At 38.4% G+C, this 23,976-nt stretch overlaps 1 protein-coding gene and 1 pseudogene across 2 annotated transcripts; one reads left to right on the forward strand and one right to left on the reverse strand.

Annotated features, from left to right (window-relative positions):
• Positions 1-208: 208 nt before the first annotated feature.
• fam120c (family with sequence similarity 120 member C) lies at positions 209-19,135 on the reverse strand. The gene is made up of 16 exons (XM_039652884.2): positions 17,816-19,135; positions 14,185-14,431; positions 14,008-14,090; positions 13,740-13,868; positions 13,518-13,620; positions 12,925-12,998; positions 12,164-12,450; positions 11,817-12,063; positions 11,149-11,320; positions 9,837-10,086; positions 9,596-9,710; positions 7,462-7,671; positions 7,159-7,378; positions 6,935-7,067; positions 5,463-5,526; positions 209-5,352 (listed from the first exon to the last, which is right to left on the reverse strand). Exons 1-16 carry the CDS (start codon positions 18,335-18,337, stop codon positions 5,071-5,073), a joined length of 3,138 nt encoding a protein of 1,045 aa, XP_039508818.2. The 5' UTR covers positions 18,338-19,135; the 3' UTR covers positions 209-5,070.
• On the forward strand, positions 18,774-23,068 carry LOC120463635 (isocitrate dehydrogenase [NAD] subunit gamma, mitochondrial-like; annotated as a pseudogene). The gene is made up of 8 exons (XR_016147956.1): positions 18,774-18,784; positions 20,408-20,536; positions 20,618-20,751; positions 21,398-21,504; positions 21,890-22,036; positions 22,124-22,222; positions 22,385-22,445; positions 22,619-23,068. The product of XR_016147956.1 is annotated as an isocitrate dehydrogenase [NAD] subunit gamma, mitochondrial-like (transcript).
• The last annotated feature ends 908 nt before the right edge of the window (positions 23,069-23,976 follow it).

Here is a 23,976-nt window from a genome sequence, read left to right on the forward strand (position 1 = left end):
CAAGAAACATTTATGTTGAAGAGTATTTCCCCAAACTGTAGAGCCTATTAAACGCTACAATTTTTCATCATCAGCTCATGATACTTAATGTTAACCACTTTAATCTAGTACGAGTGTTAACCCTTAATTTAGAACATGGCAGTATAGCAGCAGGTTCTTCGAGTAGCCTTTAACAAAAAGAAAAAAAGGAAAATAACACCCCAAATCCTTTTTTACTAAAAGAATAAATTTTATTTCAGCACTGTAAGTCATTTCCCAACCATACAAACATGACTGCCAACTTTGACTTTCTCTCTCTCTCCCTCTCTCTCTTTCTTTGAGCCTTTTGGCTTTCTCCCCAATCCATTGTGAAATCAGACCACAACAGCAAGACAAATTAAAAAGAAAAGTTTCTTTCCAAAACAATCAGGTGCTTTCTTTATACTAAAAATAAGAAATTGTTAATAACGATCATAACCATAACAGCAATAATAATAATGAACTTTACCCTTCACTTCACAAGTTTTTTGGAGCTTTTGATGCATGCATCAATGCGATTGTGTGTTGATGAGTGGATCAGTTTTCCAAGCACAAACGACAGAATGTGTTGCCTACAAATGGATGTGTCTTGAGTTGAGTCTTGGGGGCACATGCTATAAAGCAATGGGGACAAGATATAGAGGCTACTACATACTTCTAGGAAATGTAGGATGTCAGTGGGCCACTGTACACAACACATTGCTGTTATCAGACTAGGATTGAAACCACACCAGTGGTCCTGTGGAGTGAAGGGCTACTGAGCCAGGATACAGGGGAAACAGTTATAAAGCAAGAGTCAGATCTGAGGTCCAGACACAAATCTACAGGAATGCACAGGCAAAACTCTTTTTACCAAAATAGCTGTGTGTGTGTGTGTGTGTGTGTGTGTGTGTGTGTGTGTAGGCGCGCATGTGTGCATGGTTACAGTATGTGTTCAAACTTAACCTATCCATGACTACATTGAAGCTACATTTTTCAGAGGGACAACACATGTGCAGGGGAGCTAAAGTGTTCTAGGGTTAATCGCTAAGCTCCACTTGAGAGGAAAAAAGAAATTGTATTTTAGCAATGAAACTGGACGATACAAGATTTAGCCACTTTTCACCAAAAGATGTAAACATCACATTTTTTCTTCATTTAGAATCGGATTACGGACCCTTTACGTCGTACTCTAATATCTCAATTACTGAAAACACGTAGCTGTATAATCATATATACAGGATCCAGAAAGAGAATCAAAGACTGTTAACTATATACTGGAAGTAGGTTCCAGAAATTTACTTTGGTTGAAAATTAATGTCGCACAGATGTATATTAGTCTGCTTTGTGTGCAAGGAAGCAAAATTAGATTTCCTCAAAGTAATTCAGCTTGTAACAATTTTAAAGAGACTGAAAAATCAATGCTTAAAACAAAGTAATGGGTTATTTACGCAAGTAACAAATTACATCATGATGGTGAAGTGGTTTGAAACGATATTATACAAAATACAGGTGAGGAAAATTGCAATCATTACACTTAAAAAATATCTAGTTATCTCCGCTAAGCAAATTTTAATACTAAATGTAGCAACGGTCAAAGGAGTAGCTGTTGTAATCATTTTTTTTTTTAACGTAAGAAAAACACAATTTCACAATTGAAAGAAACCAAAGATGGTAAGGTTAAATTTCTCAGTTCACTGTTGAAAATGTTACCAACTCTCGTTTAAGATTACCCTACAGGCTAATTATAAAAGTTAAAATCTCTCATTGTTAGTATGAAGACTGCAGGGGAAACAAAGGCAATAATAAAAAGGGAAAACATTAAAAAGTGTATAAGACCCAAAACTGTGGGGGGATCTGCATTTGTGACCAGATTTGAGTGCTGAAAATTCAGTTTTATCAGGACCAACATCTGGAGTGAAACAGTGCCATTCTAACAGCAACGGCCAGAGCGACCTCACTGATTTCCAGGGCATCAACTAGATATCTTTTAATCTATATTTTACTCGCGTGAATCGCTATAAATGTATGATTGAGAGTTTAAGCAGCAATCTAGAACAGAGAAGAGAAGCTTTGGAGAGGGTAACTTTGGAACCGAGCATCTGAAACTGCAAATTTAAGTATCCAAATAATTATAAGTGAAATGAACACACTGGACAATACATTAATTATCTGAATATGAAAACATTATACTATTTTTCTTCTCCTTTATACTAACTGACGTCTAGCTAAAGGTATAATAAAAGGTATTGTGTGTGTGTGTGTGTGTGTGAAAGAGAGAGATTATATCTTTATTTGGTGTGTCTGTATATTTCGGTTTATGCTGTTCCTTTCTTAGATTATACTTAAAACTAAATGTGAAGGAGTTACAGATACTCTATGACAAACACACTGAGGAAAAAACCCAACTAACTGAGAAGGCTGTTAATCACAGATGAAAAATACATTTTTTTTTAAAAGGATCTACAGTTATTCGGCGGAAACCAAAATTCCATTAACGGGTGTGTTTGCATGTTCATATGCACTAACATGCTGGAGATCCTTTCTTGAAAACTAGCACTACTGTACTTAACTCGTAATAAAACGTGACAACCTAAGGTTGAGGTTTAAATGCTCTAGCGCACATGACCGTTTAGCGTATAAGTTCACAAATACTACCTGTCACACTACGGTCAAGATTCTTCTTGGTTTAGTCTGTCCGGTATTGTCTCATATTCTGACACCGATATATCGACGTCATTTTTTTTTCTTCTTTTTTTTTTTTTTTTTTACACATTTTGACCATAGCAAACTGCATTCATAATGCATGCTTCAGGTAATTGTAATATTTCTGATGGGCTGATCTGTCTGGGTTCCTCAAGAGTGAGAATTTGCAGAACATACATAGTCGCATAACTATAATAATGGGTGTCTTCCATAATCTGACTTAGAGCTTTCGATATACTTTTAGTGGCACTAAATATAATATTAACTTTTTAACAAAATAAGGTGCATCATAAAACTTCAATAGAAAGCAGTGATGTAATCTTGACATTGTCAATTGTACAGATTTTAAACTACGATAATTAAATGCAATAGCCTCTCTCAAGTGTATTAGTTAATTATTACATTTAAATTCTCATTTATCAAGTCCAACAAATTATTGGTACAAAACAAGTATTTTGTTTTTTAAAATGGATTTAAAACATTAACATGTAAGTAAAATTAATTTCCTAACCATCCGATGCAAAATGGTCAATATAATGGCAAGTGCAGCTTTAATCTTTAGGGTGTTTCGTTCGGCTTTGACTTAAAAGCCCATTTGCCTCGATAGAAGTACTGTCTTGAACACAGAAGTGCACGAGTTCATAGGACTGTCACAAAAACGAGACGAGACAGATCATGAAACGGTCTGGAGAACTACAGACTCTGATTTGTTTTTAAATGACTGTCACGATAAAAGATGATCCTAAGGTTTGTTCAATAATTACTTTGCAGAGAAACAAAATTGCAATGATTTTAGCGATGGTGGGAGAATGCACATGTACAAAAAAGCATCCACGTGGTACACATGCACAAGGGAGACGTGAACAACGAGAGAACGAAAAGAGCTGCTAGAACCCAAAACGGTGTGAAGCTGAGAGATGTCAAATGGCAGGGACTGTGTGCATTCTCGACCACTGATAAAATCACTCCCGTAAATCACGTCATAGCGTTACAGGATCATGTACATTTGGGTCTATATACAAACGGCTGGGATGTCGAACAGTATCACGGTTCAATCCGAACACATCCCTAATTCTGGTAGAGGCCTCGATTTTTCTTTATCCTGGTTCGAGGACAACCCAGTTGTGTTTTCAGTTTTAAAACAAAGTGCAGACTACAACACACTCCGTTCTCACATTCAAATGGGTTGGTGTTGATTTGTACGTCATACTGGTAAACAACACGCAAGGTAAAAGTGTATTTGGACAGTTAAACTGTTGAAAGGAATGACTTCAGGTCTGCTGCTCATTAAAAGGAAGTTAACCAATTAACCAAATTACTGTCTCTCTATATAGCATAGTACTATCTTAAATAAGTGCTTTTTTTAAGTGCTCTACGTTAGAATACAATCAATTGTGGGGAGGAATTTGCATATGTATATTTTCGACTGTAAGGTGCTTTAAAGATCTCATTTGGAACTATTCTGGGACTCTTCAGTGGGTTGTGGGCCTAAAAAGAAGATTGTCTACATGTGAGATGGATAAAGCAACAGAGTGATGCTGAGTGTAACCTGTACAACTCTTTCCCTTCCTCTTGCTCATCCTTACTCAAACACGTCTCTCTGGGCCTGGACTTCACGGGCCGCCTGTGGCCCCTGCGCTGAAGACAATTGCAACTTCTCCACATGCAAATCACTTTTTGATAAGATTCTATACAAAACAAAACAAAACCAAACAAAGGGACTACCATGTGTGTGTGAATGCACACTGTGACATACAAATACAACCCGCGTTCTCCGGTTTCCACTCGTCTACTCTATTCAGGGCAGTGTTGACTTAAAATCCTTGCCTATGTGGTACACTGCAGAACAAATAGTGTAATTCTTTGCTGTGTGGTGGAAACTTTAAAAACAGCTGGAGCTGCTGTGCAACTGACATGTGCAAGTGTTTCGAGTAGGTCATTTTTCAAATATACTTTGGGCATTACGGGGCTTTTCGTAGCCATTTTAGGCAATCATTTAATATACTATGGTCTGAAAAGAAAAGTGTGTCAAAATAAAAACACTCGAGAGCTTTTCACTATGCTACAACAATGATGGGCCAGCGGAAAGGATGAGGTCCAGAATCCGAAGATTCAGGGTAATGTGCGATCGAGGGTTGTGATTTAAACGAGCTCAGTTTTAAACCAGACCCGGCTCTTAAGGTGACACATAGACCGCATTCCTGACACTGTCCATCTGTCGTTTCCAGCATGTGCAGCATCATAAATTATACCATGACAACACAAAGTGGCTACTGTGCCCTAAATATTCAATTTTGCAAGGAAAAGGCAGTCGACCTTAAATCATTCCCTCTCACTCTCTCATTCTTATTACATTTTGGGATGTAATTACTCCTCTTTCTGTAGTGCACCATCTGATGGGCAGTCGTCAAGGCAACAAGGGGCCTCTACCTCCACCCCATCTTCTGACTGGTTGTCTCTGCTGGCTAAGGCACACTGGATTGGCTGGGCCAGTGGTGGCAGGTCAAGGGCTTGACCAGTGGCGCTTCCTGAAGAGCTGCCGTTCAGCTGCTGTGAAGGAGACCCCGTTCCCTCCATGGGCCGTCCCACCGCTTTAACGTCCTCGGTGAGCTTTGGGGGGCTGGAGGAGGGAGGTGAGGAGGACAAAGTCTACGAGAAACATTGGGAAAGGAAGCAAATCAAACTCCATCTCATCCCTAAACAATGTCAATATGAATTCTGTGCGTTTATAGAGCAAAATAGATATATGTCGGACTGACCTGTGTTCTGTTGGTTGTCACTTTCTTCCCTCCCCTTGCTTTCACTGTCAATTCTTTACCCCTTCTGGGAAATAAGAAACAATAGAAGAAAAGGGGCAGAGGTTTTATATACATGTGTGTTAGGAATGCAACAATATTTTGGCAGTATTTTTTAAAGCTAATAACCAATATGCCTGCTAATACTGTATATTAAAGTAAAATCAAGCACTGAAAAACAAAGATCTATTTAAAGTGCTATTTTAAAGTGTCTGAATCCCTACACACCTCGTTTTCAGACCAGCGAAAACATTTTCATAGGCGAACAGATCAGCGCAAATGTATTCGCCATTTAAACAACGTGGCACAGGACGGGAAAATGATAACTGTGTTGGGCTAAAACTAGCAAAAAACACGTCACAGCTTCATTTTCAAGTGCATTTAGACCATGCGCTTAGATCGTTAAAATAGGACCCAAAGTCAAAACAATTCATACATCGTTTTGACAGTTTTTTAGTACAGAATCTGAAAAAAATTAGCTGCTTATTGCTACCCATTTTGCCAGCACGGCTCACAAATAATGTTTGTGCTTATATTACAAATGTAAACACTGCACATTTGTGTAGTGTGTGTCAGACCCATGTCGTGCGTCATGTATTGAAGTGACAGCAGCCTAATAAACCTCCTGCTGCTGTTATTAATGTTAACCAAAGAATAAAAGAAAATCCCTCACTGCTGTTGACTGAATAACTTTTGTAGCTTTAATAAGGATTCTATATTTAAAGTATACTTTTTGCAGTGAAGAACGTGCAATGTTTGATAACTTTCTTCAATTTCTGTATATTTCCTATCTGTTTAACCAACCTGAAAATCTTAAAGCAATGTTTCCAATGTTACATGGGTTAAAAACAACAAAAACAATAACTTTGTGCATTTAAGCAGAGCAAGTAAAAATCTGAACTGGCCAGTAAAAAAAACTTAACATTGAGCCCTGACATATTAAAACATTTATTACAATGTGTTTATGCTTTTTTTTAGCCTATTAAATGTTTTATAACATATCTTTCATACTGTACTGTTGATTGGATATAATCTATGGCTTAAACTAATTAATGACATTGGCCTTTAATCATAATACTTGGGAAATATTTAAAATATACATCTTTATGTGGTTTCTACAATGTGTCTTATGTCCGTACAAGCGCAAGGAAACGCGGAAGATGAATCAATTTGGTGTTCGAGTGCTAACCGTGATGATCCATTACAACCCTAGGAAATACATATGCAGTCAGCATGTATATTCACTGCATGAAAAAAGATCTCCACCTGCTGCTATTAGTCCTTAACAGTAGATGGTGTGAGCGAGAGATAATAAAGATCAAGAGCAACAGGGAGAAAGAAGACCTCACAAGCAAGTTATTTGTTGTGAGGCTTTGTCATATTTCCATAAATAATCTGCCAAATGGCCACTATATCATGACAAAAAATGGACTCACCCTTTCCCTCCTACTGACACCACCTGCATATTAAACCCCCCTCTGCCACGGATTGGCTTGTTCCCAGCCCACTGACCAACAACCATGCCAGCTATTTCCAGCTTGCCACCTTGTGGAGGTATAGACTGGATTCCTAGAGGAATTACAGACAATTACTAAGTGACACCCAAAGGGCAGTAAAGAAAATGTAAATATAAATGTGCTAAATAAGAGGAAGGTCTAACCTGGGAAGGCCCTGGGCCGGTGCTGGTGGTGATGGTGAGGAGGCATGGAGCCTAATGGGCGAGGAGGATAAAGAGGATGCATGGGGTAGAAAGGGGGCACCATGGAAGGGGGGAGGAATGCAGGGGGTGGCAGTGGTGGAGGTGGAGGTGGCGGCCGGGACAGGTTGATGCCTTCCAGAATGGCCTGGCGCATCTTCTCCACCCTTGAAACCAGTTCCTCCTGCATGGATAGTGTCAAAATCATTTAAAAAAAAACAAAACTGAAATATTAAACAGCTGCACTTGCAGATATACGTTTGTTACCTGGCCTTCACACATATCAAGTAAGGAGGCTCTGTCTCTGGTGGCTTTAGCTAGCTTGCTCTGGAACAACTTCCCATCAAAAAAGCCCCAAGGGCAGCAGTGGTCCCATGGCAGGGGCTGTCCACATACATCATTCACAAACAGGGCAGTGTCCACTCCGCTCATGAACAGAGAGGCCAGCTGCACCCCACGGTTATCCACCTTCTCCACCTGGTATCAGTGTCAAAGAGAAGAAATATGATCCGGAGGCATGCTTGGCATCAGCCTGGTAAATGTCACAGAAGCGTGTCATTTCAGATTTTACAGAGCCCTTTCAAAACAGATTATTGACAGCCTGACAGTTGAAAGACAGCATCCATTTTAAAGAAATGCTTGAACATTTTGCTTTATGTGACATACAGCTATTGAAGTTGAGCTAAGCTATTGAGTCCTTATTTACAAGTGTTGCCTCAAGGCAAAAAAAGCGAAAAGAAAAAACCTGTCAAAATTGTTGTGAACAAACATTTAATAAAGCATGGAAGATACAAAGATAAAGACTGCATTGGGGTATGTTGTGTGCAGTGTTCAATTCAATCCCTCCTCCCACAGCTTTTACTGTAATCTGAGTCTTTACCGTTATATAAGAACATGAAAACACATGCAAATGTGCTTTAGTCTCAAACCACAGCTCTCTATCCATCTGCTTTTAACAATTTCACTTTAACAAAAAGTAAATATTTAATTAGAAACATGATTCAAGGTCAAGAATGGGCGATACTTGATGCACTTTAAACTAAACAAAACATAGATTTTGAACTGTAAATTGTCATGCTGGTTTTTAAGTCTTATTACTGAACATACCAACATACAATATTTATTTTTGAGCATAGTTCCACATTCATAGAATAAATTAAATAAATCTGCCCAAGTAATAAAGCAAAGTAATTTTTTGGTAGGGCTGCACGATTAATCAAAAATAAAACCGAAATCAAAATTCGACTTTGCAAATAAAATGATCAAATTGCAGATGCTGCATTTTAATAAAATAAATTTATGGGCTGGGTGTTTCAGTCTGAAACACGGCAATGTCTCAGAATGTTCGGTTTGCAGTAAATGCTGCCCTACACTAGTGTTAATTTCGTTAACGAAATCTGTGACGAAAAATGTTCGTTGACATCCTTTTGTTCGAGACAGGCCTTTCATTTAGTGTTGAGATATTGTTCATTGAGAGTAGGCCTAGAGATAATCCAAATAGCATAGGCTGATATACGGAAAGCATGATAGTCGGAGGTTGACACATTATATGATGTTTTATTTATAATTTGAATGTGTTTAACAAATCAGTTAATGTAAGAATTAGCCTACTATATTACTGTACTCTCACCTAAAGGATTATTAGGAAGACTAAAACTGTGTTTGACCCCCTTTCGCCTTCAGAACTGCCTTAATTCCACGTGGCATTGATTCAACAAGGTGCTGAAAGCATTCTTTAGAAATGTTGGCCCATACTGATAGGATAGTATCTTGCAGTTGATGGAGATTTGTGCGATGCACATCCAGGGCACGAAGCTCCCGATCACATCCCAAAGACGCTCTATTGGTTTGAGATCTGGTGACTGTGGGGGCCATTTTAGTACAGTGAACTCATTGTCCTGTTCAAGAAACCAATTTGAAATGATTCGAGCTTTGTGACATGCTGGAAGTAGCCATCAGAGGGTACATGGTGGCCATAAAGGGATGTGCATGGTCAGAAACAATGCTCAGGTAGGCTGTGGCATTTAAAGGATGCCCAATTGGCACTAAGGGGTCTAAAGTGTGCCAAGAAAACATCCCCCACACCATTACACCACCACCACCAGCCTGCACAGTGGTAACTGTGGCATGATGGATCCATGTTCTCATTCTGTCATTCTTGCGGTTGCCAAATGTCAAGATTTTAAATCCCCAATCAGAGCTTTTCTATTGAAAGAATACATTTTTCTGGCAGATTTTTTATTTATTTGTGTCGCTTATAACTAAAATTGCCTAAAATTGTAACGAGAAGCACTTGTAAACCGCCTGTTGTCAACAAAAGAGAAGCTGTAAAATATCCTACAGTTTTTGCCCTAATAATAGGTGGTCACTGTATGACAACAGTTACTGAGACATAACTTGCCTTGAGTTCCTGAAGTTGGTCAGGCTCATAGAGCTGGTTGGACACAGCTTGAGCCAAAAAGGCATCAAGCTCATGGCGCTGAAGAATGCGACCCCCCGGCCACTGCATCATATACCTGTAAACACACATTATTGTTCAAAACACCCAGAGCTACTCAGATTTAGTGCTGACCTACTAATCTAGTCTTTCAGAGTGGAGTGAACCATATCAATGTCCTATGAGAAACATCTCACAAGCATACCTGAGCACGCAGCACATGAGCAGCAGGTGAGATGGCACACAGGTCGGGTTGAGCAGGGCAGGGCAGTCAGAGCGCATGCAGGCTAGAAAGGCTCGCGTACGACGGCTACGGTCCTCTGAGGCTCTGCCCAGCCACAACCGCCTCAGGTTGGGACATGTCCACTCGCGGAAACACAGGGCTGGAACGAGCTCTGGGGTCAGGGCAGATTTAGCTTTACTGGCACACCACTCCTTTACAATCACTGGGGGAACTGCAGAGTCAAACAGAAACAAGATTTAGATTGATTTTGATCTTTTGACGTTGTCTTCCTCAGTTAGTGGAGACATAGGAGGCCAAAATATCTGCATTATTAAAAGCAAAACAAGATCTAAAACAAGATCACTCCTACCGGTAAGAGAGCGTATTAGTTAAACAACGTCTAAAAGTCTAAAGGCCACTAGTGAGTCTCCATGATGAGTCTGCCGGAAAATGTGTTTCGAGAAGACCCGTAATGTCCGGGATTCGGCTTTTGCGTTCTAAAGTCGCCATTCGTTATGTTTACTGTGGCGAACAGGACAAGGCTAGGGCCGTGTGGAGAACGGTGCGAGGCCGGTGGCGTGACTACCGATGAGCGACTCCTGTGAGACGCACCGGTCTCGTATCTCTCACGGAGGAGCAGGGATTTTCTTAGCAATGTTAAAACGCACATCAACCGATCACTTGTTTAGCGTTCATGTAAACACTACATTCAAATTCACCAATCAGAATGAATCCAGTTAGATTGAAACAAAACGGTGAGCATGTAAACAATGAATGGGGACTGCAGAAAGCAAAAGCTGAATCCGACATCGACGGCCAGACATGTCCGGGAAAAAGAGGATGGTAACCCCTACTACTCAGCTTTCACCACAAGAGCCTGCTAGCTTAGCTTCCAAATAAAAGTTGGCTGACACTATGTGAACATTCTGTGAGTGCACATCTAAAAGAACAGTGCACATCTAAAGTGTCTCAGCTGAAGACACTTCCTTAAATTTATCAGCTTTAAGATATCGGCCAAATTTTCTTATCGGGAAATGTTCTTATTGCTATTTAAATACATTACATTTCACAAATAATTAAGACAACTTTTTGGTAATACTTAATCTAAACATTATTGTGTTAAATAACGCACAATTTTCTGCTGTTGTTCTGAAATAAGCATTGAGAATCACAAAATTTTCCTTGTATTGATATCAGCTATTGATTTTTTGGTATTGTAACAATTACAACATGAACGCTATTCTAAAGTCTCATCTACACAAGGTTTATGTCCAGTGCCCACCCTGCCTCTCACCATCAATGGGACTACGCTTGCGCATGGCCAGTCTCTCAAGCCTCCGCTGGGTCTCAGCCAAGCTGAACAGCACCCCGTAGCCATACTGGCGGGCAGAACGGAAAAGTAGAGAAGCAGGAGGCAGGTCAGGGTTGCACTCATCCTCTATACACACTGGCATCTTCATTTCCCCCTGGGAGGCGACAGGAAATAAGAGAAGGAAGAAATGGAGAGTAAGAGAGAAAAGAGTGTTAGAGCTCTCAAAGGTATTATAAGCTGCTTTTGAATATTTCAGAGCATCGTAAATGTCAGCAATTTTAGTTTACAATTAAATTATTATTTATATATTACTACATTATTTAAATGAAAATATACTGCACAGTTTTATTATTAATTTTTGAACTACATATACATGTTGTCATATAAACACCAATATTGATACTGAATTGAGGTGCACAAGGAGGTTTCATTTTTAAGATAGACTTGACGTAAAGGAAAAACTAAACAAATAAATGAGTCACTGTTAATTCAGTAAGCCACTCTGTTTCAGTGAAGGAAAACAGTAAAACTAAGAGTTTTTTTTTTTTTTTTTGGCTGTGCCATTGCATATTCAGCAGAGAAAAATACTAAGGCTGAAACTCTCCCAGAATGCTATTTATTTGTGAGCACATGCTGTGTGACTGCGGTACCTTGGTCAAGATGTGGTAGATCTGTGGATACATGAGTCCTCTCCTGTGTCTGTGCTCCGCCACTCTCAGCACCTCGGCACTGACCTGTGGAAGGGGTGGTGTTGTGATGTCCATGTGAGTCCGTGTTGGCATGGATAGCAATGATGGAATGGACGGCCCACTTCCGTTACCATGGTGGCCGTCCCCAGAGCCACTCCCGCCCCGTCCACTGGGATCTTCCCATCTTGTGGACTTGTCAGCCAAATGACTACGACAGAAAATTCATATTTATTTTGCTCTAAATAATTTTTGATTGCTAGTTTAACAGGTACGACACAATGAACAGGTTGCGTACAAAGTGGACTCACTTAGTGCTGGTGTCATTATGCTCCTCCCCATCTGAAGACGACGACGATGAGGGGGAGGGGCCTGTGGGAGCAGCAGTGTGATGATTGGGCTGTCGGTTGCCATCTTGAGAGGAATCATATGGAGCAGACCAATCAGCAAAGCCCATTTTCCCAACTAGTGAATCATTACAGTCCTGCAGAGGCTGAGTTGGGTTCTGGCATGAAAGGGCTGGACCAGTTACAGGGCTGGGTCCGTAGAGCCCACCTGGATAAGGCACCTTAACACCTGACACCTGGGGTGGGCCAAACTGTGGAGAACAGCAAAAGGTTATTTGCTGAAATCTGTTTCTGGAAAATAAATGTTATTTGAAGCACTAAACATCTGAAGTGTTTCCCACAGGATTTTGTGAATCTGTTCAGGGGCACTTTGAGCGTTCAAAATTAAGAGCTCTAACCCAAACTGAAATAAGAAAAGGTCTGTGCACTGACTTGTACCTGAACTTTAAAGGGGACTCAAACCTCTTTTTAGTTGTGATAGTGTCTATAATTACACTGTATAATACTTTTAATGCTAATAAAAATAATATTCCTATGGCAGCAATAGCCATATATTGTATAAAAAATAATTCAGAATTTCTTCACATGCAAGAGATAACCCCATGAGCTTTTATTTTGGCGGAAAACAAGTCTATAAACGTGTCGATTTTAGTTTCTTTGCCAGCAATGTCGCAAACCACAACATTAAAGACCTTTTTTTATGTTACTGTACGGTAAATAATTACCTGAGCTTTTAGAGGCTGTATTGCCCCCATGTGGCCGGGAGGTCCGCCAAATTGATTAGGCCCAAAGCCTGGAACTGAGAGAAGGAAGAGTCAAGAGAAAACAAATTAACATTGTATGAGTATGTCAGAGCTTGTCTTAAGGCTGCTGAAAGCTAAACAGATGAAACTAAACATAATATAGTTCAAAAGCTTGAGGTCTGTAATATTTATTTTTTTTATATATAAAAGAAGTCTCTTTTGCTCACCAAGTAAAAAAGCAATATTGTGAAATATTACAACTTTTCTATTAGAATAAATTTTCAGCAACCATTAGCCATTACATATATTCTAAAATGCTCATTTGTTGCTCAATCCACATTTGTCTTATTATTACTAATGTTGAAAATATTTATAATATAATATTTCACTTAAAATTTGTGAAAAGCAATTTTTTTCTTGAATCTCTGATGAAAAAGAATGTTCAAGAGCATGTATTAAAATTACTGTCACATTTGTTCAATTTAATGCATCCTTGCTGACCCATACTGACCCCAAACTTTTTAAAAGGTTGTGCGTGTACAGTGAATAGTCTTCAAACACCACATTCTACCTACAGAGGTAAGGAGAAGGTCCCATGGAGAGAGGTCTTGGTTTACTGGCCGCTGAAAAATACTCCACTGCCTTCTTAAACCTCTCAAATTTGTCTTCTGTACGTGACTAGACGTTAGAAAATGGGAAGTCTCCATGTTAGGATAAGCATTTAAGATAACAACAGTACAGTAAAAGTGTACAAAGTAGTACATGAAAATGCAAATGTTAACACAGCCATGCCTCACCTGTGACTGCTTGAAAACATCCTTGGCCACCGAATCTAAATTCCCAAGATCTTTGATGGATGCCACATACTCAGATACAGCCTTGATAACAACCTCACAAGGAGGGAGGACTAACTGATGAGCCCTTACCTGAACAAAGGGAAGAAATTAAAAGAATGGGTTATAGTGATAAATCTGATGCTTAAGGATGCACAAGTCTATATTATCTATTACAATTACAGAAGATTAAAACTATTTTAAAATAAGTGAAATGACATTGTATAAGCACCTTGAGGGAGGCAAGAGGGTGTTCTGGGCCTAGAAGACTCCAATGAAAGGCAGCCAAGTCTTCATCTGGCAGAATGTGGTTACCTGATTTTGATGAAGACCCACATTTAGAACTAAACAACGTAATTATAAAATAAATTCACATGCCAGGACACAACAAAACTGCAGTGTTCCTTACCAAGAAGAGCAGCAAAGATTGGCAGGTGCTGGGTCTTGAGGCCGAGCTGGCGAGCCGCTTCTGATAGCAGGTACTGGTGAGTGGTCAGGTTCTTGCCATTCCAGGAGAGCTTGAGAGCGTGGGAGCTGAAATAGGCTGGAACGTTGCATAGCGCAAACTCGGAGTCCTGTGCAATCAGACCCTGAAAACCATAGTCTCTGTACAGGGATAGCACCTCCTGATGGTGGTCCTCCAGGGTCTGCACCACCTACACCACGAGCAGAGTGGAGAACAACCATGTAACAAGCTCCCATTGCGCTGAACTTTTGATCAAACCACAATGTAACCATTTGTTTAAAGGTGCATTCAGTTAATTTTTGCTTATGGAATTTTGAATTGGAACGCATTAGTGTTGTCAAAAGTATACATTTTACAATACATATTGATTCTGAATATTTGAAACTGTTTTAATGATCATTTTCTTCAGTATCAATGTACTGGAACCAGCTGAGCTTTCTTGCTTCGCAGTGTCTTTAAATTAAGTATCTGTTGCGTGTTTCATAGTGAAGGGCATCACTGTGTTCTTATACTTGAGTGGCTCAGTTCACAGTAAATGCAGCAAACTCCATCTCTGTCTGCAAGTTTAACATGCACCAGTTATGCAGTTTTTTTCATATTCACATTATTTCCAACACTCCTGTGAATAGATGATTACAGTATCACACGGATTTGTAATGAGAAGAGTTTATAAATCTGTTGTTACTGTCACAAAAATAAAAGCTTGAGGGTTAATTCCCTAACTTGCAAGAATTAAAGTCATAAGTATTGACATTTTACTACTGTAAAGTAAAATAATCAATATGCTTATTCAATAATCTTTTTATTTTATTTTTAAATAAAGTTATTATATTATATTATATTATATAATCCCACTCAGAGCTATAAGCCAGAGGTAAGTCAGATCAATTTATTTGATAAGAAAATATCTGGTCAAAAGTGAACTAGATAATAAGATAATTGTATTGAAAATCCAAAATTGTATTTAATATATTTTTGTATATTAATCTATTAGGGTACTGTTTGTGTCAAAGATAAATATTCCAGACAACACTAACACATACTAGCTAGAAAATGTCTAACCAACTGTTAGCCATGATTAAGTTATTCCGCCAGAAAAAGTGTCCATGGGTTATTAATATAAAGCTAGTAGTATTCGACTTGTCCTGTGATGCAGTCGCGTGCCGTGTCCTGAAATGAGGTGGCAAACTGGCAAAGTCCTCACTGTTTGCTGTGTTAAATATAAAATTATGTTCCAGTTATACCCAATTTTGACATTTTCTTAATAAAAAAAATAAACATTACTTGCACAAAAATAACAACCAAAACAATTTTTACAGTAACAACTGAATCATTGTTCTTTTTTATTAAAAAGTGTATTTCTGTAGGCTACTTTTATTTTTCAGTTTTACATTTACTGCAAAATAATAACTATAAGAATGCATATATTTCATTTAGCCTATACTTTGTTAACTATAGTTAAGTTGTTCTTTTAAATCAACTTAATTTCAGATCAGTCATCATCAACGCTCGATTAACGTGAAATAAAACAGCTTTTATTGCAGTACTGATTTTGACTAGTCTCACATGAAGATCATTTGAATTTGATAAAATAAAATTTAAGTACTCAATTTAAGTACTGACAAAATAGTTGAGCATTCCATGGAATGCAAATGCAAATTCACAAATGCTGATCCACATGAACTGTTATTATTTATATGCGTGCAGCGCATCTCATAACTCCATCTCAACATATTCCATAAGTTTAAGTTGCTTATAACGTTCATCTGGGAACGCAATGTGCACCATTTCATCAGATTTGTAAGGTAAACATTTATAAACCAACACAAAGAATACATACATCAGTATGTTTCTAAATATGCGAACTGTTCATCAAGATTTCAAAATAAAAAGTTTAAACCCCCACTCTGAGTTTGCACGTTTTGATGTCCACGTATTCTTGTTCAAGAAATTACAGTGGATGTAGCGTTTTTCTATCATAAAAATATAACAAACAAATTAAAGATTAAGTTGAACATTTGAATTAAATGTCATTTGGCCAATTTTAACAAGGATTTCATCTGCTGTTAAAGTGTAACAATACTAGGCATCTGCAGACTGTTGTGTTAAAACCGTAAATAGCCGAATGGTCACGCGTTGTTTAAATTATGTGTATTGTATTATGTATTTTAACAGTGTTGTTCAATGAAACCATATGATCACTTGCTTATAATACCAAATAGTACTGCCTCATTGTTATTCTACATGTATTTTAAGTCATTTTAAATTTAAAGGCACTTGTTCAAGTTGTTTGCCTAGGTCTGTTTTTACCTAGTCTGGGTTTCCCCATGCTGCCGTCCCGCAGCGCGATTTTATTCACGCTAAAAGGCGGTCTGGATACCATGGCCCAGATTTTCGCCTCATTTACGGAACCAATCACAGAATGGGGAGGGAGCAGCAAGACGATGACGACATTACCATTTGATGCAGCCTTATATTGTTGTAGTTCAGAATGCAAGTTTATTTTGAAAAAAGAGTAGCATTTGGCATTAAAATTCACAAGACCCCAGTCATTATTGTTGTCTCGCCATTAATCGCCCTAATAGAGGACGAGGTACAGGAGGCGGTCAACCTTTATTAATATCATATGGCCATTATACCTGTACACTACCTACTGTGGTTGTCACAGTTGTGTTGCTTTTCAATATCAATATACAGCTACCGCTTTTAGCATAACTTTCAGCTGTGCACACGTACCTGATTAAAGTTGTTGACACTTCAGTCATTAAATTAAATTTAAAATTTTTTTTTTAAACTTGTGAAGTACAAGCGCAAACAATTTCCAATGCAATATCTATGTGAAACTGTACTTAATACTTGTGTTTTTCTAATTGAAACGATTGGCTATGAGCTACAGGCACATTTGATAGACATTCTTAGCACCCAATAAAGGCACCGGGCATTCGTAAACCACGCCTCAAATACGAGAAAATGAACATGTAGTTCCCAGACCCAAGTCTCAACGAGAATGGGCTTTATGCCCAGCTGCACTACTTCCTGAACTTCAGCCAGCTTCTTGTTTCCTGTCTGCCATTATTGGCCAAATTGATTAATTCAGGTGTGTCTGATTATTGTTGCCATGCCAACTGAGGCCAGGCACACCTGGATTAATCAATTTGGCCAATAACTGCAGACAGGAAACAAGGAGCTGGCTGAAGTTCAGGAAGTAGTGCAGCTAGGCATAAAGCCCATTGGGTCTGGCGTTAGCCAGGCTATGTTTTACGACAAAAAACATCCGATTAATCGCCAAAATAATCGTCTGATTACTTGATTACCAAAATATTTGTTAGTGACAGCCCTAAAAGATTGTGTGTAAACTTTGCACGAGTGCACCTTTAAAAGTAGTTTAACTAATATAATGAATATTTCTGACTTTTTAATTTTTATTTATAATATCACGAATAACTGATCTTACAGAAGCAAACCCCAAAAGCATTTAAATCACGTTGCATGTATAGAAGGAATAAAAGAAGACAATTCATAGAAAGACAACAGAAGCCAAAGATCCTCTCGAAGAGGGCATCAGGCCACTCACCCGCACGCGGAATCGGAACATGGCGAGGCGGACACAGTGGCTCAGGCAGGCCGGGGGCAGGAACCAGGCCCGCGGAGGGGGCGTGGCCTTGCTTCCGACATGGTTAACGATGAGCTGGGCCGTCTGCCGCTGCCCCTGTGCCCGCCGCGCCCACTCCGGCCAGCGATCCTTCCCAAGCGTGCCGTTAAAAACTACCACCAGCTCCAGTCCGCCTTGGTACAAACAGGCCTGGGAGAGCGCCGCCAGATAGCCGAGCATTGCATTCCACTCGCCTCCACAAACCCAGTCGGTCTGGTAGCCCCCGTAGAGCCGCTGAAGGCCAGAGTCTGCGTCGACCAGAATGCGAGCTGGCGGGGGAGGCGGAGGCAGTGAGCTTGGATGATGGGGATGGTGGTGGTGGTGATGGTGATGATGGTGTGGGGGCTGACGGCCTGCCGTTCGGGCGAGCTTGAGAAGATCTACTGGAACTGCCGCCCCAGGGCAGCGTTTCTCCAAATACTCCTGAAAGCCTTGAACTCCCATGTTGTGTCTGTCTATGCGCTTGAGATGGATAAACCTAGTTATAGAAGTTAATTTCTTGGTTATGTGTTCAGAACTAGATCTGACCGGTTATAACGTTAGTTGGATAACTAAAGATCTGAAATGTCTGGTAAATCATCCGACAAATGCAACTGTCAACCGACCCCCTGTAAAATTCCAGATACGCGTGGCTATTTATTACATTTGGTCGAGTAAGTGCGATCTGTGTCCATTCCTTACGGTGTCAATATTATAATCCCGCTAAAGTCTCTCTATTTTCATCAATTATTATGTTGCACGATCTACAACGTAACGATGGGGGATAACGGCGCGCACGCTACAGTTATGATGTCGACAATGTTGGTAACATCAAAATATAATCCTATTTGTAACACATCTAGCTGCAAACTAAACAACAACTACGCCGTTGCCATCGAACATGCCCGTTAGGTAATTAAAACTAACTCTAGCTGGTAGTGGATACAGTATGTCCTGTACTGGTTAACAGTTATAAGAGCTACAGTTTGTGGCTAACAAACTAGCTCGCGCACTTAGCCAGTTAGCTCAGATCCCGGCGTGATTGACGCGTCAACTAGTCGAGACAAATCGGGGGCTGCTGCGATTCGGAATGAGATGAATAATTAAGGGGAAAATAAAGTAAAACAACTAAAATAAAACAAAAACAAAAGCCCGACGTAAGCTCCCTCGCTCTCTGTCTCACTCACGACTTCATGTTGAGGAGAGGAACATACTTTCATGCGACGTCGGCCATCTTGCGACTTCCCCGCGGACCAACAGAAAGTGGGAGTGGAGGCGAGCTGAGGAAAGTGGGAGGGGCGATGTGCCTTGAGTCTGGAGGATGTAGTTTATTTCTGTCTGAATTTGTATCAGGATGTTTGCTTAAAAGACTACAACTACCATACAGCAAAGTGACAAACCCGAAGCATGCCATTTCCAAAAGAACCGGTTCATTCAAAAGTTGATGAAGAAAATTGGTAGATTAAAATTTCTGAAGTTTTGTGTAACTTTTGTGGGAATAAACTGTTTTTAGGGCCAATGGACTGCAAGAGTAGCCTAAATTAGGGGCTATTTTTTCAATTAAGGATATTTTTTAGCAAATGACTGGTATGTCAAATATCATATTGATTATATTATTTTCAACACATACCTTTTTTTCCCTTTATTTACTGTTTTAATTTTAATTCGGATTGACTGGTTAGTGTTTGTTTCAATTGACAGTTCTTGACAGCAAGTAATAAAAAATGTAATTGAAATATTCTTTTCATCTCATCAATTCTCTGTACAAATGCTTTGAAAAAGCAAAACTTGTTCAGTGCCACATGTAATACCATTTCTATTAGGACACTGGTTGGTTCTTGGTCCCCCTGTGACCTGTGAGCTTATTTTAAAAAAAATAAGTTGCTTCATAAGGAGAGGCCTACATAATAAATATTTTATATGTCTATGACCTTATTGACCTACAATGGTTGTCTTGGTGTATGATTCAAGCACGTAAATTCACACTTCTGAAAATCTATATCAGTTTTAAATCATGTCGAAATTCACATAGCATTTAAAATAATTGATTATATTTTTAATTTTAGACAAAATGGTATAGAGTTTTAAAATCGGCCACTTAACTGTTAACAAAAATTTGAACATTGGATGAAGTCAGGTTTAAAATTCTTGTTTTTTTAATATATATTAGAGTCATATTTTCACTGAAGGGATTTTGGATATCTCTATCACTCCACAAATCAGAAAATACGGTCAACAGCCAGTAAATAATAAATAAATACATTTTTGCCATTTTTAAGGAATAAAATGTTGTATAAAATCAGAAAAGATACTTAGTGTAGTGTCTCCCCTTAACATAAAAGTAATGGACTTTATCATCATAATTAAATAGCGGTGCTCGTATTTCTAATGTAGTACAGGGAATACTCTTTAAATCTCATAAAGTGAAATCTCATAAATCCCGGAACAATTTGCTTCGGTAAGATGTTTAAATATATTTTTGTCTTTACTTGATTATCTTTAGAGTTTATATAAACTGTTTTAATTCTCCCACAGTACATCTTTGGACCTGTATGCTAACGTAATGCACTGTCAGTCTCTCCCCGGAGTCCCGAGCCACCACAGAGACATTGATGTCATCATAGGGAGAATACTGAAGGAGAGTACAGAAGCTTGGAGCATGAGGTCTGTGTTTGGGTCTCTTACAGTTTGAGGACACCTGGTACTGAACACACATTCCTCAAGTTTAAATCTTCTTACTTTCAGAATGTTCCTGGGGTGGTGGAGAGTCTAAAGATCATAACACGTGTAAATTCATTGCGGATCGCTGAGTATGCCTTTAACTTGGCCAGGGAGAAAGGTCACCACAAGGTCACAGCAGTACACAAAGCTAATATCATGTGAGAGCCTCTCGTTACCTGCTTTATTTTCAGCCAATTCATCAGGCAAAATACTGCTTCAGAAAATATCTGCCTATAAGTTATTGTTCAAAAGATTTTTTTATATATTTTTTATATATATTTTAAAGAATGAATACTTTTTCTGCAGACATTAAACTAATCAAATGTGACAAGAACATTTTTATAATGTTTTTTATTTATTAAATACAAAATATTTCTATCTGAAATAAATGCTGTACTCTTGAACTTTCTATTCATCAAAGAATCCCCAAAAATGGATGTTTTCCACAAAAATAGTAAGCAGTTTTCAACACAGATAATAAGAAATGTTTCTTGAGCAGTAAATCATCATATTAGAAGGATTTCTGAAGGATCATGACACTGAAGATGGAGTAAAGATGCTGAAAATACAGATTTACAACACAGGAATAATTTACATTTTAGAATATATTGAAATAAAATGCCTTAATATTAATATTTTGCTTTATTTTTGATCAAATAAATTCAGCTTTGGGGAGCGTAAGAGACTTCTTTAAAAGACATTTTACCAAGCCCAAACTTTTGAATGGTTGAATCTTGTTCACATATTGGTTTTATATGGTACAAGTTTGAATTAGTTTGGGATTGTTTTTCTTTTGCTTTATAGGAAGCTTGGTGATGGCCTTTTCCTGCAGTGCTGTAAAGATGTGGAAGCTGGATATCCTGAATGATATCACGTTTGATGACATGATTGTGGATAATACCACCATGCAGGTATTTAAATGGGAAAATACATGATATTGTATTGCATGTTATAACTATTCTTTGGAGGCTTAAGCATAATTTTTGACAATTTATTTAACATCAGAAATGTTTCTTGAGCATCAAATCAGTATTGGGTATTTCTGAAGGATCATTTGACTCTGAAGACTGGAGAAATGACACTGAAAATTCAGCTTTTCATCACATAAATAAATTAAAATTCTACTGTATTTTTGATCAAATAAATGCATACTTGGTGAGCACAAAAAAACAACAACTTAAAAAATCTTTTAAAAAGTCTCCAAACCTTTGAACTGAGCATCCATTGAAAGGTTTAAAAAACAGACCCATAATTACTCTATAGGACAATGTTTATATATCATATTTTTTTCTATAGCTGGTCTCTAAACCCCAGCAGTTTGATGTGATGGTGAAGCCAAATCTCTATGGAAATGTGGTGAGCAATGTGTGTGCTGGACTTGTTGGAGGTCCAGGTCTGGTACCAGGAGTCAACTATGGCAAGGACTATGCTGTTTTTGAGAGCGTAAGAAGAATGAACAGAGCAGGCACTGGATATGTCAGCTGTCGGAGTGACTAGAGGAGATATGAGGTATTCTTTGTGTTTATACAGGCCACAAGAAACACTGGGAAAAGCATTGCTATCAAGAATATTGCAAACCCCACGGCCACACTGCTGGCCGGATGCGTGATGCTGGACCACTTAAAATGCGTGAGTATAAATATTAATTTTTATTATTTTCAATGGACCTTTTACCAATATTCCAGTTATTAGATCCTCATTTCCTTCATGCATTATGGCATACACCATAAATATACATACACATCAAGAACTGTGGATTGTTCATGTCTGGGCTGTCTTTTCCTTTCCTAGACTTCACACCTATGCCAGGATGATTCGAAAGGCAGTTTTGAAAACTTTGTCTGAAACTCGGGTATGATACATGCTAAATCTGATTATGTCAAACAGCTGTATGATTGCATGCCATTCAACTTTGCCAATGATAAGCCAAATAAGTTAATGTTACTCTTGTTTACTCAAAAACATGTCTGCCGTAATACATCTCCATACCTCTCTACATCTGTATTTTGATTTGTTTCCCTGCAGTTGCAGACTGCTGATTTGGGAGGTCAGTGTACTACATCTGAAGTGGTCCACTCCATTATGCAGGAGATCCAGAAAGGAGGACCACGCACATCAGAACAGATCTGAACTGAAGTTGGGATTTCAGCAGGTTCTAGGGACCACACAAACAATGCAAATACATGATAATGCTACTGTGAAAAACAGGTGAAATACAGAATCTGTATGTTTAACAGTATAAATGTAATAATCGGGTTAAGTAAAGCCTTTATCTGAAGTGGCATATGATTTTTTTTTTAATTTATGGATATTTGTTGACTTTTGTTAACTGATGATGCACCAAACACTTTCATTAATACATTTCATACATTGCACATTAAACTTTTGTTCATGCCTCGAAAGACATTTAATGAAGTTTAGTGAAGTAAGAAAGAAAAGATTACTTGGTTTGATGAACAAACTTTTTCCAGTAGATGGCACTGAAACGCTTTACTTCAGCCTCATTAAATTTGGATGCCTTTTGACATTAATTCATGAAAATCCTAAAACGTTTTGACTTTGTTTTTAGTGCAGAAAATTAAGAAAAATATATTACATGCAATGTTTACTTTCAGTGCAGGTGTGCAGTAATAAGTGACATATAAATTAACTGATATATTTGAACATAAGTGTTTTCAACTATGCTGGTGATTCATTAGATATTTTTTAATCTATCATCAGTAAAATGTGAATTTGAGATACTTGCCCAAAACATATCCCTATGAAATTTCTCTGTAGGAGAGTGTTGGCAGTCTTGCTGTTTGATTATAATTAATACTAGCCATTCTTTTGAGGTTGATTTTTATATATTTATTTGGTTCATCCAACGATACAAGTATTTTCATTTTTTATAAATGATGCAGAGAAAGGGAAATCACTCAACTGCTGGCTGAATTAGTGACGTGTGACAAGCGGCAACACCTGTTTTTGACCTGCAGGAGTTCAAATAATTGTATTGAGGAGAAACAAAAAGGTCAGATCAGGAAAAGATCCATCAAAGGGGAGAAAGTCTTCAAAGGAACTAACGTCACCCTGTGGTTATTAAATCAATGCAAGTGAACTCTCTTGATGAGGGAGCAATTGAGTGGAAAAAATACATTTTCCCATTGCCAGTGAGAGGGCGATGAAAAGGAAAGAAATGGAATGTCAAAAAAGGAATGAAAAGGAAGAGAAACTGATGTTGAAATGAAGAACAAAGACCTTAGCAGGGTTATATTAATCACATTTTTCTGTTGATCACACGTAGATTCTCACATGATTTGAATTATTGGCTATGTATACATATATATATATATATACACACACACATTTGGCCATCTTTGCTCACAGCAAGAGGGAGAGGG

The sequence above is a fragment of the Pimephales promelas genome, chromosome 20, assembly GCF_988280905.1.
Source record: "Pimephales promelas chromosome 20, fPimPro1.hap1.1, whole genome shotgun sequence".
In the NCBI taxonomy this organism is placed as follows: Eukaryota; Metazoa; Chordata; class Actinopteri; order Cypriniformes; family Leuciscidae; genus Pimephales; species Pimephales promelas.